A 12968-nucleotide genomic window follows, 5' to 3' on the forward strand; every position below is an offset into this window, starting at 1 on the left:
TTAACAATATAAGCTGCTTGCCTGCTATTTTTATCATTGTCCAAGGGTCAGAAGGTCAGCATTTTTATCTAAGGGTCAGAAAGTGATTACCAGAATGTCAATCACTGACTTCTCAACCTCCTTGAAGCATTCTGGGAGTTTTAGTGCATTGTTCTTAATGCTAGCCCTTGCTTAGCATAAGCACTATCTCACACCACCCTCCACCAGGACATGAGTCCAGCTGCAGCTGTCCCACCTGCAGCTTTGTGGCTGTGAGCAGTGCCAGCCCTTGGTATTCTTTTCCCTGTGTCTGTGCCCAGGCCCCAGTGATCCCCTTGCCCTTCCTGGAAAACCCTTGACTGGGGCCGGCCTCCCCCTGCATAGGCTGTTGTAGGAGGACAGGGAGGCTCCAAGCCTGGCTCTAGTGGCTGCTTCTACCCATAGTCTTCTTCTCCTTCCCCCTCCCATTTCTTTTTCTCTCTCACACCCCTGCTGCCATCACTGGCCCATCACAGACACACATAAACCGTGCTGCCACCTTAATCCCCCCCTGCCCATGACCCACCCCTGCTGCAACCTTCACCCCTTCTGCCCAGCACATCATTCCCCAAGTGATACTCAGGACCAGGAGCCTCCCCCCTCCCCACCCCAGGCCGGGGCTGCGTGTCCCAGCACCAGTGTGGGCATGGGGCAGGACTGCAGTATGGCAGCTGCCCATGTGGCCACGGTTCCTGTCACCAGGTCCTGTCCTGTCCTGTCTGGTGGCTGGGCATGCAGGGTGTGGGATTTGTGGTGGGGGTGTGGGGTTTGTGGAGGAGGCTGTGAAGCAGTGTGGGAGGTGTAGGTGTGTGTGGGAGTGTGTGGAGTTTGGGAGGGTGTGTGGATGTGTATGGGGGTGTATGTGGGTGGGTGTGGGGCTTGTAGGGGTGTTGGTGCGTGTGGGAGTGTGTGGCGGTGTGAGTGAATATGGGCCATTGTGGAGTTTTTTGGGGGGTGTGGGTGTGTGGGAGTGTGTGTGTGGGGGAGGTGTGTGTGGGGGGGGTATGGTTTATGGGGAGTGTGGTGTTTGTCAGTGGGGAGTGCCCCTGCCACACATTGCCCTCTACCTTTACCTTAGAAGTTTGTCTGGCTTGAGTAAAGTATTGATGCGATTGACTATCCAACTAAAGAGGCGTCCATATAATGCTTTGGCCATAGCATCCCTGACATCAGTCGCTTTTTCCACGGTGTTGGGACGGATGATTGTTTCTCCTCGGGTTACCACACAATGAGAGGTGAGAGCTTCTTGCAGTTCATCTGCCTGAATGTACAGCAAAGAAGCACCTTGGAAGTAAACAAGTTTACTGTTAAATTACATATGGCCAGCTCACAGAGATAGTTTTGAAGGATGAAGATTTTTTTTTAATTTCTAAGGGCTTGACTATGCAAGTGCAACATGCCCTGAGAAAGGGGTAGAGCATAACTATGCTGACCCTAGAAGTAGGTCAAGATCTTCAACTGTCATTCCGCCATAATGTCTGTAATTTCTTCTTTGCTTTAAAATAGGGAAATATGCACCAAATCTTTCCCAGGTGTAGATTACATCCCCTTCCATGTCAGCTCAGTCATGCTGGCTAGGGTGTAATAGACTGGTGTCACAGCCACAACTCTAGGTAGAGGAGAAACAACTTTCCTGGTGCTACTTTGCCTTTTGTTGTTATAATTTAGGGCTGTCCAAGTGGAGGCCTGTAGGATGCATGTGGCCCACAGGGGGTTAATCTGTGGCTCTGGGTTCCCATCTGGTTACCACTCCCCCATTTTTCCAGCTGCAGCAGCAGACGGGCACTCTGGGCTCCTGTTCCCTCCTCTGGCTTCTGCTTCCAGGGGGCAGTGCTGTAAGTGCTGTAACAGCAGGGAAGCTCATATCATGGTGTAGTGGAGGAGCATTCATGGGAGCTGGGGATGGGGCCATGCATTGTGGGCTAGAGTGCCTAGGGGCCAAAGGGTCCATAGCTCATGCTACTGTGGTCCCTGAGTGTGTGGCCTAATCTGCTGTGGCCTGTGCAACATGCAGCTTACAGCCACTTAGAAGCTGGATAGCCCTGTTCAGTAGGTTGCTAACTAGAGTCCACCCAGAGGAAGAGCTTATAATTGATTTTTTAATCCTACAAAAAAACTTCCCAATGGTAGGAAGAGCATGACAATGAAACAACCAGCCTTGGGGAAATGTGGAAATCTACTTCACTGGAGATTTTTGACAAAAAAGGCTATCAAGGCATCTGTCTGGGATGGTTTACAAATAGCAAAACCTTCCACAGTAAAGGGGCTTAGACTAGATGACCCCTGAGGTATTGTCCAACCCTTGAATGCTGTGAGCATTGTAGGAGGTATGGCTGGTAAAATAATTTAAGAATTTAAGATTTCAATGAAAATTTTCATTGGAAGTTCAAATATAGATAAAAAAAATCATTGTTACATTTTGCTTTCACCTATCTCATGTAATGCTTCATGAATGCAACTTGGTTAACTGCTATAATAATTTATAATAAATATGCATGTGTTCATCATGAATTGAAGTACAGTATGTTATTATTTTTGTAAGATTTCCATATGAATACACTTTTATTGATAACCCTATTGTCTTATAACAAGCTGTCTCCTAAAACATTGAAGACATGTAATATTAAATTAAAGGAGGAACTTACAGTTCTCAAGAGCTACTGGATTAGAAATGTTGCTTTTGTCAATCATGTGCTCGGATACCACAGAAGAAAATTCAATGTTACCCACATTTAAAATTGCAGCGAGAATACTGTATACACTTCCAAGTTCCTGAAAAATAGATACAATTTATAGTTTTACATCTGATGCCTTAGGCTGTGTAACTGTTATTCTGTTCTTCTCTTCCATATCTTAATAACCAGAAGTGGTACTGGGCCCCGTTGTCTTAAAATATTAAAATAGCATGGAGATGCATTCAATTTGTAGCAGGAGAAATGCCTACAAGAAACTGGGAGAGTACAGGTGTTCAAGTGGATTCTCTCAGAAGAAATATGGCAGATTTGGGAGAAACAACTTCCTCTTTCAACCTCTTTCATGAGATTCTTGTATCAGAATGAATGCCTGTATGCTTCCTGGTCGCACGATTCCTCCTGGGGATTGGCAAGCTGGAATGCTTCTATATTACTTCTTGCAAGATTTCTAGCACAGCAAATCCCTGTGAAATTTGCAATGATAGAAATGAATTTCATACTTGTTGGCTATGTCTCATTCAGTTGGACACTGGAGTACCTTTGTGGATCTTTGCCTAAATTTCTTGGTACAAGGAATTTTCCTAAAATTGATCTGATTCTGTGCCCACTGAAATCAAGAAGAATCAGACAGTATACGGACCTGATTCTGAAAGCATGTAATCATGCCTTAAGCCAATCTGCATTCAGCATTGCACATACCACATTTATTCAAATATAAGATGACATTGAATATAAGACAGCCCCCTAATAATTAGATTCTATATATTGAAAATTGTAAACCTGTTATAATTTTCCAGGTATAGAATCTAATTATTGGAGGTTTTCCCTGAATTTGCCCCCCTTCCACTGCTAGAGTATGGAAAATAAATTGGGGGGGGTGGGGAGAGTCAAAGGGCTCCTTTGCCCTCTAGACCCTCCCACTCCCTTTTCCAACTTATTTCTCCTCTCCTTACTGTTAGACCCTGCTCTTTGTAAGCACATGAAAGTGAAATGCAAAATTTGCATATCAGCAAACTGCTACAGGTACTTAATGATTTAATTCAGCTAGAATTGATACAGTTTATCTTTTCTGAAATGGCTGCAAGTTTTAATAAAGGTACTTCATAAACATACCTTTAAGCAGCAATTTGGTACCTACTTCTATATAATACAAACTATACATGATATTAGTCCAAAGCCAAAGGTGTCATGATTTGCTTTATAGTTCTTTGGGCTGGGCCCTAGCAGCATTTTAAGCTATAGTGACCCCATAGCTCAGCATTGCTGAGTATGTGTGTGTACCCCCACTCCCCAAAGGATCCATGTGCTGATTAGCTCTCCACTCATGAATGGAACTGGGTGGTCTTTGTCACAAGTCCTGGGATCCTCAAAAAATGTATATGCAGATGAGGTGCAGGGCAACCTGGTCCAGTTCCACCTCATGCACAATGGGCCATACTAACCATATGTAACAGGCTGAAAAAGGGGGTGACGGAAGGCTTCTGTCTGTCTGGGGCCCTGTTTGATGATGTCTGCCAGACATTTAAGGCTGGTGAAGAAATAGGAATCACTGGAAATGAGAAAGTAAGGTGCAGCTTAGCAGTGGGAGTTAAGAGGAAGTCCAAATGTATTTAGAGTAGTAACTCTAAATACAATGGACATCTGCACATATTTTATTCAGATGGGCTGCATTAACTTATTCGTGTGGTGGTAGCAATTTTGGAACCAAGAGGAGGGTGTCAGGACTGGCTCCAGCTGTCCCATTGCTGGCATGGTATTGTAGTACCCCCAGGCCTGGTGCCAATTCCTTGTAGAAGAAATACCCACCCATTTCATAAGGACCATCAAAGAAAAAAAGTTCCCATCTGTGTTTCCCTCTTATGGGTCATCCTCAGTGTTGGCTGCATTTAATCAACATCATAGTTGGTGCCCATTGCTGAGCACAGGCTGCTTTTGGCACCAGTTTAATGATCGACAATATACTTAATGTGGTTTCCTTGTATGCAGTGGTTTCCTTGTATGCAAATTGTTCCCCATGCTGACTGGGGACAAAAAAACCCTCGCCTTGTATTTGAGTAAATATGTTATTTAATTTAAGCATGTGTCTTGGTACCACTCATCTTAAGTGCTTAACTGCTGTCCTGAACGGGGAAATCTACCTGTCCCAGGGCCAGTATCTTCAAGCATAAGTTTTGTTAGGGGGATATACAGTAACTGACTTTTAAATAAATAAAAAATGATAATAGTCTAGACTAATGAAAGAAATAAAAGATTTCACTATGGCGTGACTTGATATAAGCCATAAATGTATATCATTGTCTGCATAATTGGTGATTTATGGTCATCTACTAAGCAGAGTTTGCCAGGTATTATACTTGTGATGTGGGCTAAAGTTAAGCTAAAACTGTGAAATATTTTCAAGGGTAAGGGACACACATTTTATCAGCTAGGCTATTCATCCTGCCATCTCCCAAAATATTTACTGTCATGCTGGCATTGCACCAAGCATTGATTAGTCAGATAAAATCCTTACTTGCACAAATACACTTGTGGTATTGTTTTTAACACTGAAAAATTAATCCAGCATAAACCCAGTGGCTAACAAAACAAAACAAAAATTCTTGATCTTGTTTTTAATGCTAAAAAAAAAATCCAACGTAAACTCAGTGGCTAATAAAAATGAATTATTCCAGTGACATTGAGACAAACTATAAAAGTTCACACTTAAAAAATTACTTTAGGGATGACTGGGTCTCAGCATGTATGTATTTAAAGTGAGTATTTGCTTTCCAAGCTTGCAAATGTAAATGGAATGCAAAACAATGAATAACCTGACTTTTGCCATTTGTTTTATTATGTGTACAGCAGCTGACATTTTTGTGCCCTTTTTCAGTAGGTGTTAAATTTGGCTTGGTCTGCCTACTACAGAATGATTGCTGTTTATCTCAGGTAGTCATCTCCTATTATTTTTGTCATGCAGTTGTAAGTAAAACATTATAACTTTAACACAGAAAACATAGAGTGTGATGTTACCATTAAAGCACATTAGCCAGTTTAATGGACATGTTTCATAAAAACATTAAGGTTTGAACTGCAGTCAGTGTGAAGATGGCTTTATGTTCAACATTTCTGCTTATAAACGTGTGTAGAGAAACTCATCTATGCTCCAGGATGAAAAGTCAAAGCTTAGGGGTGCATTATAGAACATTTCAGCTGTCCATGAAAAAGTCTCTTTCTGATACAGTATCCCTCTCTAGCCATAGAGTAGCAGTCTCTGCATATAGCAGGCTCAGCTCTTGACCCTTAGTCAAAGTTCTGCAAAGGGGATGCTGTGGAGACCTACAGACTCCTTGCAGTAAGGAAGGATGGCAGGCATTGCAACCAAAGTAGGTGTGAATCCAAGAGCTTGGGGGAACATGGCTGCTGAATCACCCTTTGCAGCAGCTACTCCCTCCTCTGCCAGCTGGTCTGGAAGTGGAACAAGGCAATATTGCTAGGTTTTTTTGACTGGCTATTGTTAAGTGCAGAACTAGGTCCATGGAGACCCGGTGCTGCCTCGTGCTTAGCACAGGAAGCTCAAGAAGGCAGGAATTCTGATATTAGAAAAACCTAAGTCTGTCTGTCTGTTTGTCTGTCCCTAACACTTTATTTGCACTCTGACTGGCTGGCAGAAACAGCCAATCGGAGTGCTCCAAGCATGGGGGAGCACCACCATGATTCTGAAGCTGCGTGGAGGACCAGACAGAGGGTGGGGGAGCCCACCTCGCCCCCTGCAAGAGGCAGAACAGCGGCAGCATGGAGCGTTAGGTGGTGGCACTCCATCCCAGTCCCCTCCCTCCCCTGACCCCTGTCATTTTTGACAGGCAATTGGCTAGTACTCTCTATGATCCTCCAACCTCCTTACCTAAGCACAGTGCCCCCTCAGCAAAGTGAAAAGAAAAGGAAAGTTAACTTCATCTGCAGTGCAGCTAATCTCATGGAAGTAACTTCTTTTTAGGCCATATGAAGTCACCACTTTATGCAAGTGATGTCCTTATCTAGGACTATCCAACTTCTAAGGGGCTGGGAGTTGAATGCCACACCATCAGGCAGGGAACACTCATAGACCACAATAGGACAGATCATGGGCCCCTCAGGATACACATGATGTGGCTGCCACTTCCCCTCCCCTTGCCCCCACTGCACCACACCCCCACTGCTGCCCCTGGCTCATTGTCATCTCCCGGGCCTTGCCAAGCTGCACTGCTCCACAACTATAGAATGTTGAAAAATATAAAAGAAAGAAGATGACTATTTGCATCCGTTGTGTATACTTCCCATTTATCTCTTGGTCTGAAAACATGCACATGAAGGTTTCAAAAACTGAGAAAGTTTAGAAGTTGTCAGTACTCACCTCCATTGTGAAGCCTATGACTTTGAAGCACTGCTCAATTAATTCAAACTGGGACTTATAGAAACTATTGTTCATTAAATCTTGCACTATTCTGAAATGATCATTTTGCAGATATCTGAAAGATTTGAGCGAGGAATGGTTAGAATCCTAACAAGGTTAGGAACCCAGTTACAGACTGGTTCTTCATTGTTAATTCATGTAAAAAACAAAACAAAACAAAAACAAAAACAAAAACCCGTGTTACCTGGGAGGCTTATTTTCTGGCAATTTATAATGTGCCAGCTTTTTCTTTTCTGCCAAACCAGCATAAATGTAGTAAAAAATATGGAAATTTTTCTCTCCTCTGAAACAAAAAAAATAACAATTATTTCTTTTAGTAAATTGGTTGTACTGTTAATGACACTGACACTATTACTGTGTCAAAAATGCTGTCCAGATGGACAGCATAATTACATTACATTATATTAATTTACACACACTTTTGGCCAGGTGAGTAACAATAAGTCTGTCTCTTTCTGTGAAAAGTATTTTTTGGATTATTTTAGGGCAAACTTGATTTTATTCTGAAACTTCACAATTTCTGTGACTTAAGTTTCACTGGGAAAAAAAAGTTTGTCATAAAACCGGTCCCACCCTGTTTTGTTATGCTTAGGGACTGACCAAATTTGTGAATTTGTGGATTTTACAGAATCCGCGAAATCCGGCATTGCCTGCAAAATCCAGGAATCTGTGGAAAAAATAAATTACCAAAAATAAAATGCAGGCTCCCCAGAAGAAGCCAGCAGCCCTCAGTGTGTTGTGCCAGACTGCTGAGGTTGGGAAGGGAGGGGGGTTGCCCACTCAAAGGGCTGCTGGCAAGATGACTGATACCCCCCCTTGCTCCTGATTGGCTCTGAGGGCTGCCTGTCATGTGGCCCCATGCATGGCTGCCGGGCTCCTCGGCTCACTGTGCTCTTCCAGCAAAATGGCTGCCTGGGCCCACGTTCTGACAATGGAATTGAGGGGCAGTCTCTGTGAATTAGGTAGGTCCCTAGTCATGTTGTTCCAGGTCAAACTTAGCTGGACTTTTGTGTACGATTACAGATTACAGACTCATATTCAAAATACATATTGACTTGTGTATCTGTACTATATTTGGGTCATGCTCCTTTATAAACAAAACTGTATTAAACTATCCAAGATTTAATTAAATGTTTTGCATGTAAGTTACATTAAGGAAGGAAAATTACAGATATTGACCTAAACAATAAACAAACAAATACAATATTAAGAGAGTAATATAAAATGACATAACCAGAGAAACTCAGAATTAAGAATATTAAACTGTTTATCTTTTTTACACATAAACACCCTTTTGCTAGATATGCAATGTTAAAAAAAATCCTGCTTAGAGAAACCAGAAGGCAATGGAAAATGGTACACTAAAAATCATGCTGTATTGTTAGACATTTATAACGATCAGCTTTTATTTGAAAACATCTCACTTATTTACATCTTTAGTTTAATATTTTCTTACATTATGCATTCTTTTTGTTTGTTTCCAAATGGGTCAATTTTGCTTTTTTTGGTTTTTTTTTTACTTACAGAGCCTGATGGACAACTCTAGACTTTTCAAGGAGGTATTCTGAAATTTGGGCTCCTACTACGGTCCCACCACAGGTGAATTTCATTTCTAAGTATTTCCCAAATCTGCTGGAGTTATCATTGATAATGGTGCCTGCATTTCCAAAGGCTTCTACCAAATTGTTCACTTGGAGGATCTTTTCCTGGAGAGTCCTGTTATTAGCCTGTATAAACAAATTGCTTATAAATACAGAAAAAGTATTTTTTTACAAGTTATCTAGAAGAATCTCAATTTATCTGTTAAAATTTCTTTTTTAATATAGAGTTGGATTTCTGATCTGTCTTATTTACTTTTGAAATCTTTATTTAGCTATAACTAGCAAACATCAAAACCCGAATGAGAAAAAATTCCCTTGGAAAGCAAACTGGGGCCTTAATTTTAGCCACAGAACCATCCACATGATCCATTGCCATAGTGGATGTCCACCTGACAGAGGGCATTTCTGCACAGGAAAAAGTAATTACAACATATTGCAAATATGATTGCAAGATATAACCAGCTTTAATCTGGTTTTACATATCACAATTGCAGTAAAGATGCTGTGCAGTAAAGAAGGTTGAGTCTACTTAACAGTTTCTGATAGCTTGCTAGTCTATGTCTCCAAGTCTTAACTGTAAGTGTGATTTATAGTAACTAGATTAAGGCTACTTTGGGTATATCTATCTGTGTTACAATTACATGTCCATTTTACTGTGTGTACATGTACCTTCATTTAAAGTGCATAGAAGCAAGGAGTAAAGACAGTGAATGAAAACCATGATTTCCAATCCAATCTATGAATGGATCCAATTAAGTCAATGGCTGTCAATTGGGAAACTCCTAATGACTTCAGTGGATCCAGGATTTTTCTCATTTGATCATTTTGATTAGTCTTTGTGGGCACCTATTCATGTGACCGATGCCTGCTCCAATACGTTCTAATTAGAACTTGATTAATTAATTGAGTCTGCTGGAGTGTGCAAATCAGCATGCTCCAGCAGTTTTGGCATCACATGTATTCAGCGTTCTTGCACTTCAAAATGATGCTGGGTACGCTTTCACTAAAGTTAATCAAACAAGCTTTAGTTAAGGTGCCCCGCCGCCATTTTGAAGCACAGAACACTGAATACATGAGATGCTGCAGGTGCTTTAATTAGAGAGGTTCCCAAAAGCCACTCTAATTAAGGCACACCTCCACCCCCACCCTGGAACATATGTAAGGATGCCCTGTATTTCCATTAATTATTTTCCTCACAGGAAACCTTTCCCTATCTATCTTCACTTTCTGAAGGAGGATACTCCTGGAGGCCCAATTTGACATCTGAGTGGAGTTCCTCCATTAGTAATAAATCATTCCCAAACTCAGTGTGCTCCTGCCTACATACTTCCACTCTTTAAAACTCTCAAGACCTGGGTATCTACCATACTTTTGCATTGATTTAAGAAGCCAAATCATCAGGCCAAACTTCCTTGTCCAAAACACATATGGAAGGATAGTGGAATTGCCAACAAACCAGTGGTGAAGAGAGGTTTGCTTCTGAAGAGGTGGAAAAGAATCTTAATTAGGACTGTTTGGGTAACTTTTAGGAAAGGCTGTATTGCAGAGGATTGCCCAAGAACAGTACAGATTTCACTGTATTTTCTAGTATCTTCCAACATTTGAAAAAAAAATTATCAAGTGGTCTAAATGTACCAACCCCCCCAATTTTTCTTTTTTAAATTTATTCCCTCCCCTTACCCAACCATTTCTGACTTTGTCTCTCCCTTTCTATTCCCTATAGATAAGTAATAAGTGAGCTAAGACATAGGATAAGTTTCAGCATTTTATTTTGGTAGCAAGTTGCATTTGTTTTGTTTTTTCTCCTTCTTTATATTGTATCATTATTATGTTTATATTGACGTTTACTGTTCTATATTACTGTTTTACTGGTACTATATGATATAGGCCTACATATGTAAGTTAGCATAAGCCATATGAAGTTTCCATTTTGTTTGTCAAGTCTCCATCCTGTCCCCAGGCCCGGATGTGTAACCTATGACTCACACCTACCCCACCTATGTAACTTGGCTTCTGAATGAATGGGGATGAATGAGGGTGCTTGAGAGACAATGGCAGTAGGTTTGAAAATAGCTCCCTCTGAATGACCGAACCACCAAGACCAATACTTGGACCAATGACCCAGCCCTTGGAACCACCCTTAGGATTCAAGAAACAAAAGATGAGGCAACCCACCATTGTGCCAGGCTGCACATGATCAGTAAGAACACCTGGAGCCCTCTGGAACAGGACTGACTTTGCCTGGACATGCCGTCCCCATAGGAGATCAGAGGTAGTCTGCCCAATAAAAGGGGTAGTGAAGACTGACTCCTTGGGATGCTCTCTCCATCTAGACCAGCACCATGCCACGCCACCAATCCACCCAGAGGCCCTGCTGGTGACCCTCCCTCTGGACAACACCTACTGGACAAGGACCCCTTTCCAGCCTGGATAGGTAGCTATCACCCCTTGCCCTCTCTTCACCCAAGGACTTGGACTCTGTTTCTCTTCCCTACCTGGACTCCAGCCCTTCCACTGAGTCTCTTTCTCCTGCTGCCATTGTGAGTGCTTGCGTGTGTGTGAACCAATAACTTCATGGGGCTGCATGTTGCCTGTTTCATTAACCTATTATTTGGACCCCTGAGTTGGGTTTTGCTTTACTATGGTTCAGCCCTGCTCCAATCTCTGCTTCTTGCCCCCCTAACTTCTGTCTCATTTCTCCCTCTCCTGTTTCTGGCTCACTGCCACCTCCAACACCTGTCCTGATCTCCTCTCTGGCTCCAACCCCCCTGTTTCTTTGCCATGGTCTTATTCCCACTGCCTTTTCCCCTGAGCAACAAGGTTTCTTCCTCAGTTTACTTCCTGGCTGTCTCCTCCTTGCCACCACTTATCTGCCCACCCCCCACTCCCAATATCTCAGCTGTCTGCCTCAGTTTCCAGCCCCAAGCTCCCAGGTTTCTCTCTCTCTCTCTTTCCTGGCTGTCTCCCCCTTGCCACCAGGCTTTATTTTTTTTGTCTTTCCCTTGCACCAGCGACCTCAGGTAACCCTGGGGCTACTTGATCTTAAGTTAACCTAAGCCTCAGTCAGCTTCTTTCTAGTCCACTGGCTCTAATCCTGGTTCTGGCAACTTTTACTTCCTACACTTTAACTTTCTCTCTCTCTCTCTCTCACCTTAACCTTCCCCCAAGTATCCTAGGTACCCCAAGCACACACATACATACCATACCATCCAAGTTAGGAACTTATCTATGTGTAGCTGGGTTTTATGTGTGTGAACTGGTGAGTGTGTGTGTGTGTATGTGTATATATATATATATAATTGTGTGCATAATGTACAAATTAGAGATCTGTGTATGTGTACTGAGTATGCGGGTATTGAAAATTGACTTTTGTCTAATTTTTAGTGTGTATGTGCTTGAATTGGTGATAGGTATGCATGTGCCTAGGCTGGTTTGGATGTGTATGTGCCTGAGCTGGTAGTGTGTGTGTGCATGCACCAAATTGTGTGTTTGTATGTGTGCAATTGTGTCATACCCTCCTGTCTAACAGCGCAACACTGAGATCCTGAGAGTTGGTCTGACCCTACAGGGCAACACAAATGCGGGGGGGAAAAGTGCAATGGATGATGTGCATCATCCTTCCTCTAGCCTTGTAAATAATCTTTGGAAAAGATAATACAGTTTTGAGCCATATTACCTTTTCCACACCTGCTTCAAACCCTGCGCTAGCAGATTCCAATGCAGAATTATGGACTTTGGTATGCTGCTGTAAAAGTATTGCAAGTTTGAGAATATGACCCAATCTGTTCTGGTTTCGCACTTTATAAAGAGATGTAAAAACCTCTACTTTCAAAACTTACCATTCCAAGGACAGTGAGCTGCTGAACAAGAAGGTGGGCACTCTGTGTCTTGCCAGCTCCACTTTCTCCAGAAATGACAATGCACTGAAGAAAATCAAAGCAGAAGTCCATTTTCTTTCAGTTAAACAGAAAGAGGTAGAAAATATAAATCTGATTTTGTACAGCAGTATTTTTACCTGATCTGAGTTGTATGTCACCATTGATTGATAACCAATGTCAGCTACAGCAAAAATGTGGGGAGGACTGGCAGTCCGTTTTGCTCCAAAATACAGTTTGGAATGCTGAGTGTAAGAAAAATGAAAATGTCATCAGTGTTTCTTTAATGCATCATTTGGATTATTTCATCACAGCCCTTTAATTTTTATTGCTTGCTATAAAGGATCCT

At 42.2% G+C, this 12968-nt stretch overlaps 1 protein-coding gene across 2 annotated transcripts in view; it reads right to left on the minus strand.

Moving 5' to 3' along the window:
• MYO3A (myosin IIIA) overlaps positions 1-12968 on the minus strand; it is a 192204-nt gene that overhangs the window by 78704 nt on the left and 100532 nt on the right. For both annotated transcript variants that reach the window (XM_019531841.1, XM_019531832.1), the window contains exons 11-17: positions 12760-12864; positions 12584-12667; positions 8668-8870; positions 7328-7426; positions 7084-7198; positions 2664-2790; positions 1092-1302 (exon numbers count right to left, since the gene is read on the minus strand). In XM_019531841.1, the coding sequence (XP_019387386.1) occupies positions 1092-1302; positions 2664-2790; positions 7084-7198; positions 7328-7426; positions 8668-8870; positions 12584-12667; positions 12760-12864 (944 nt within the window). The remainder of the gene's footprint in view (positions 1-1091; positions 1303-2663; positions 2791-7083; positions 7199-7327; positions 7427-8667; positions 8871-12583; positions 12668-12759; positions 12865-12968) is intronic.

The sequence above is a fragment of the Crocodylus porosus genome, unplaced genomic scaffold (assembly GCF_001723895.1).
Source record: "Crocodylus porosus isolate Cpor-Errol unplaced genomic scaffold, CroPor_comp1, whole genome shotgun sequence".
In the NCBI taxonomy this organism is placed as follows: domain Eukaryota; kingdom Metazoa; phylum Chordata; order Crocodylia; family Crocodylidae; genus Crocodylus; species Crocodylus porosus.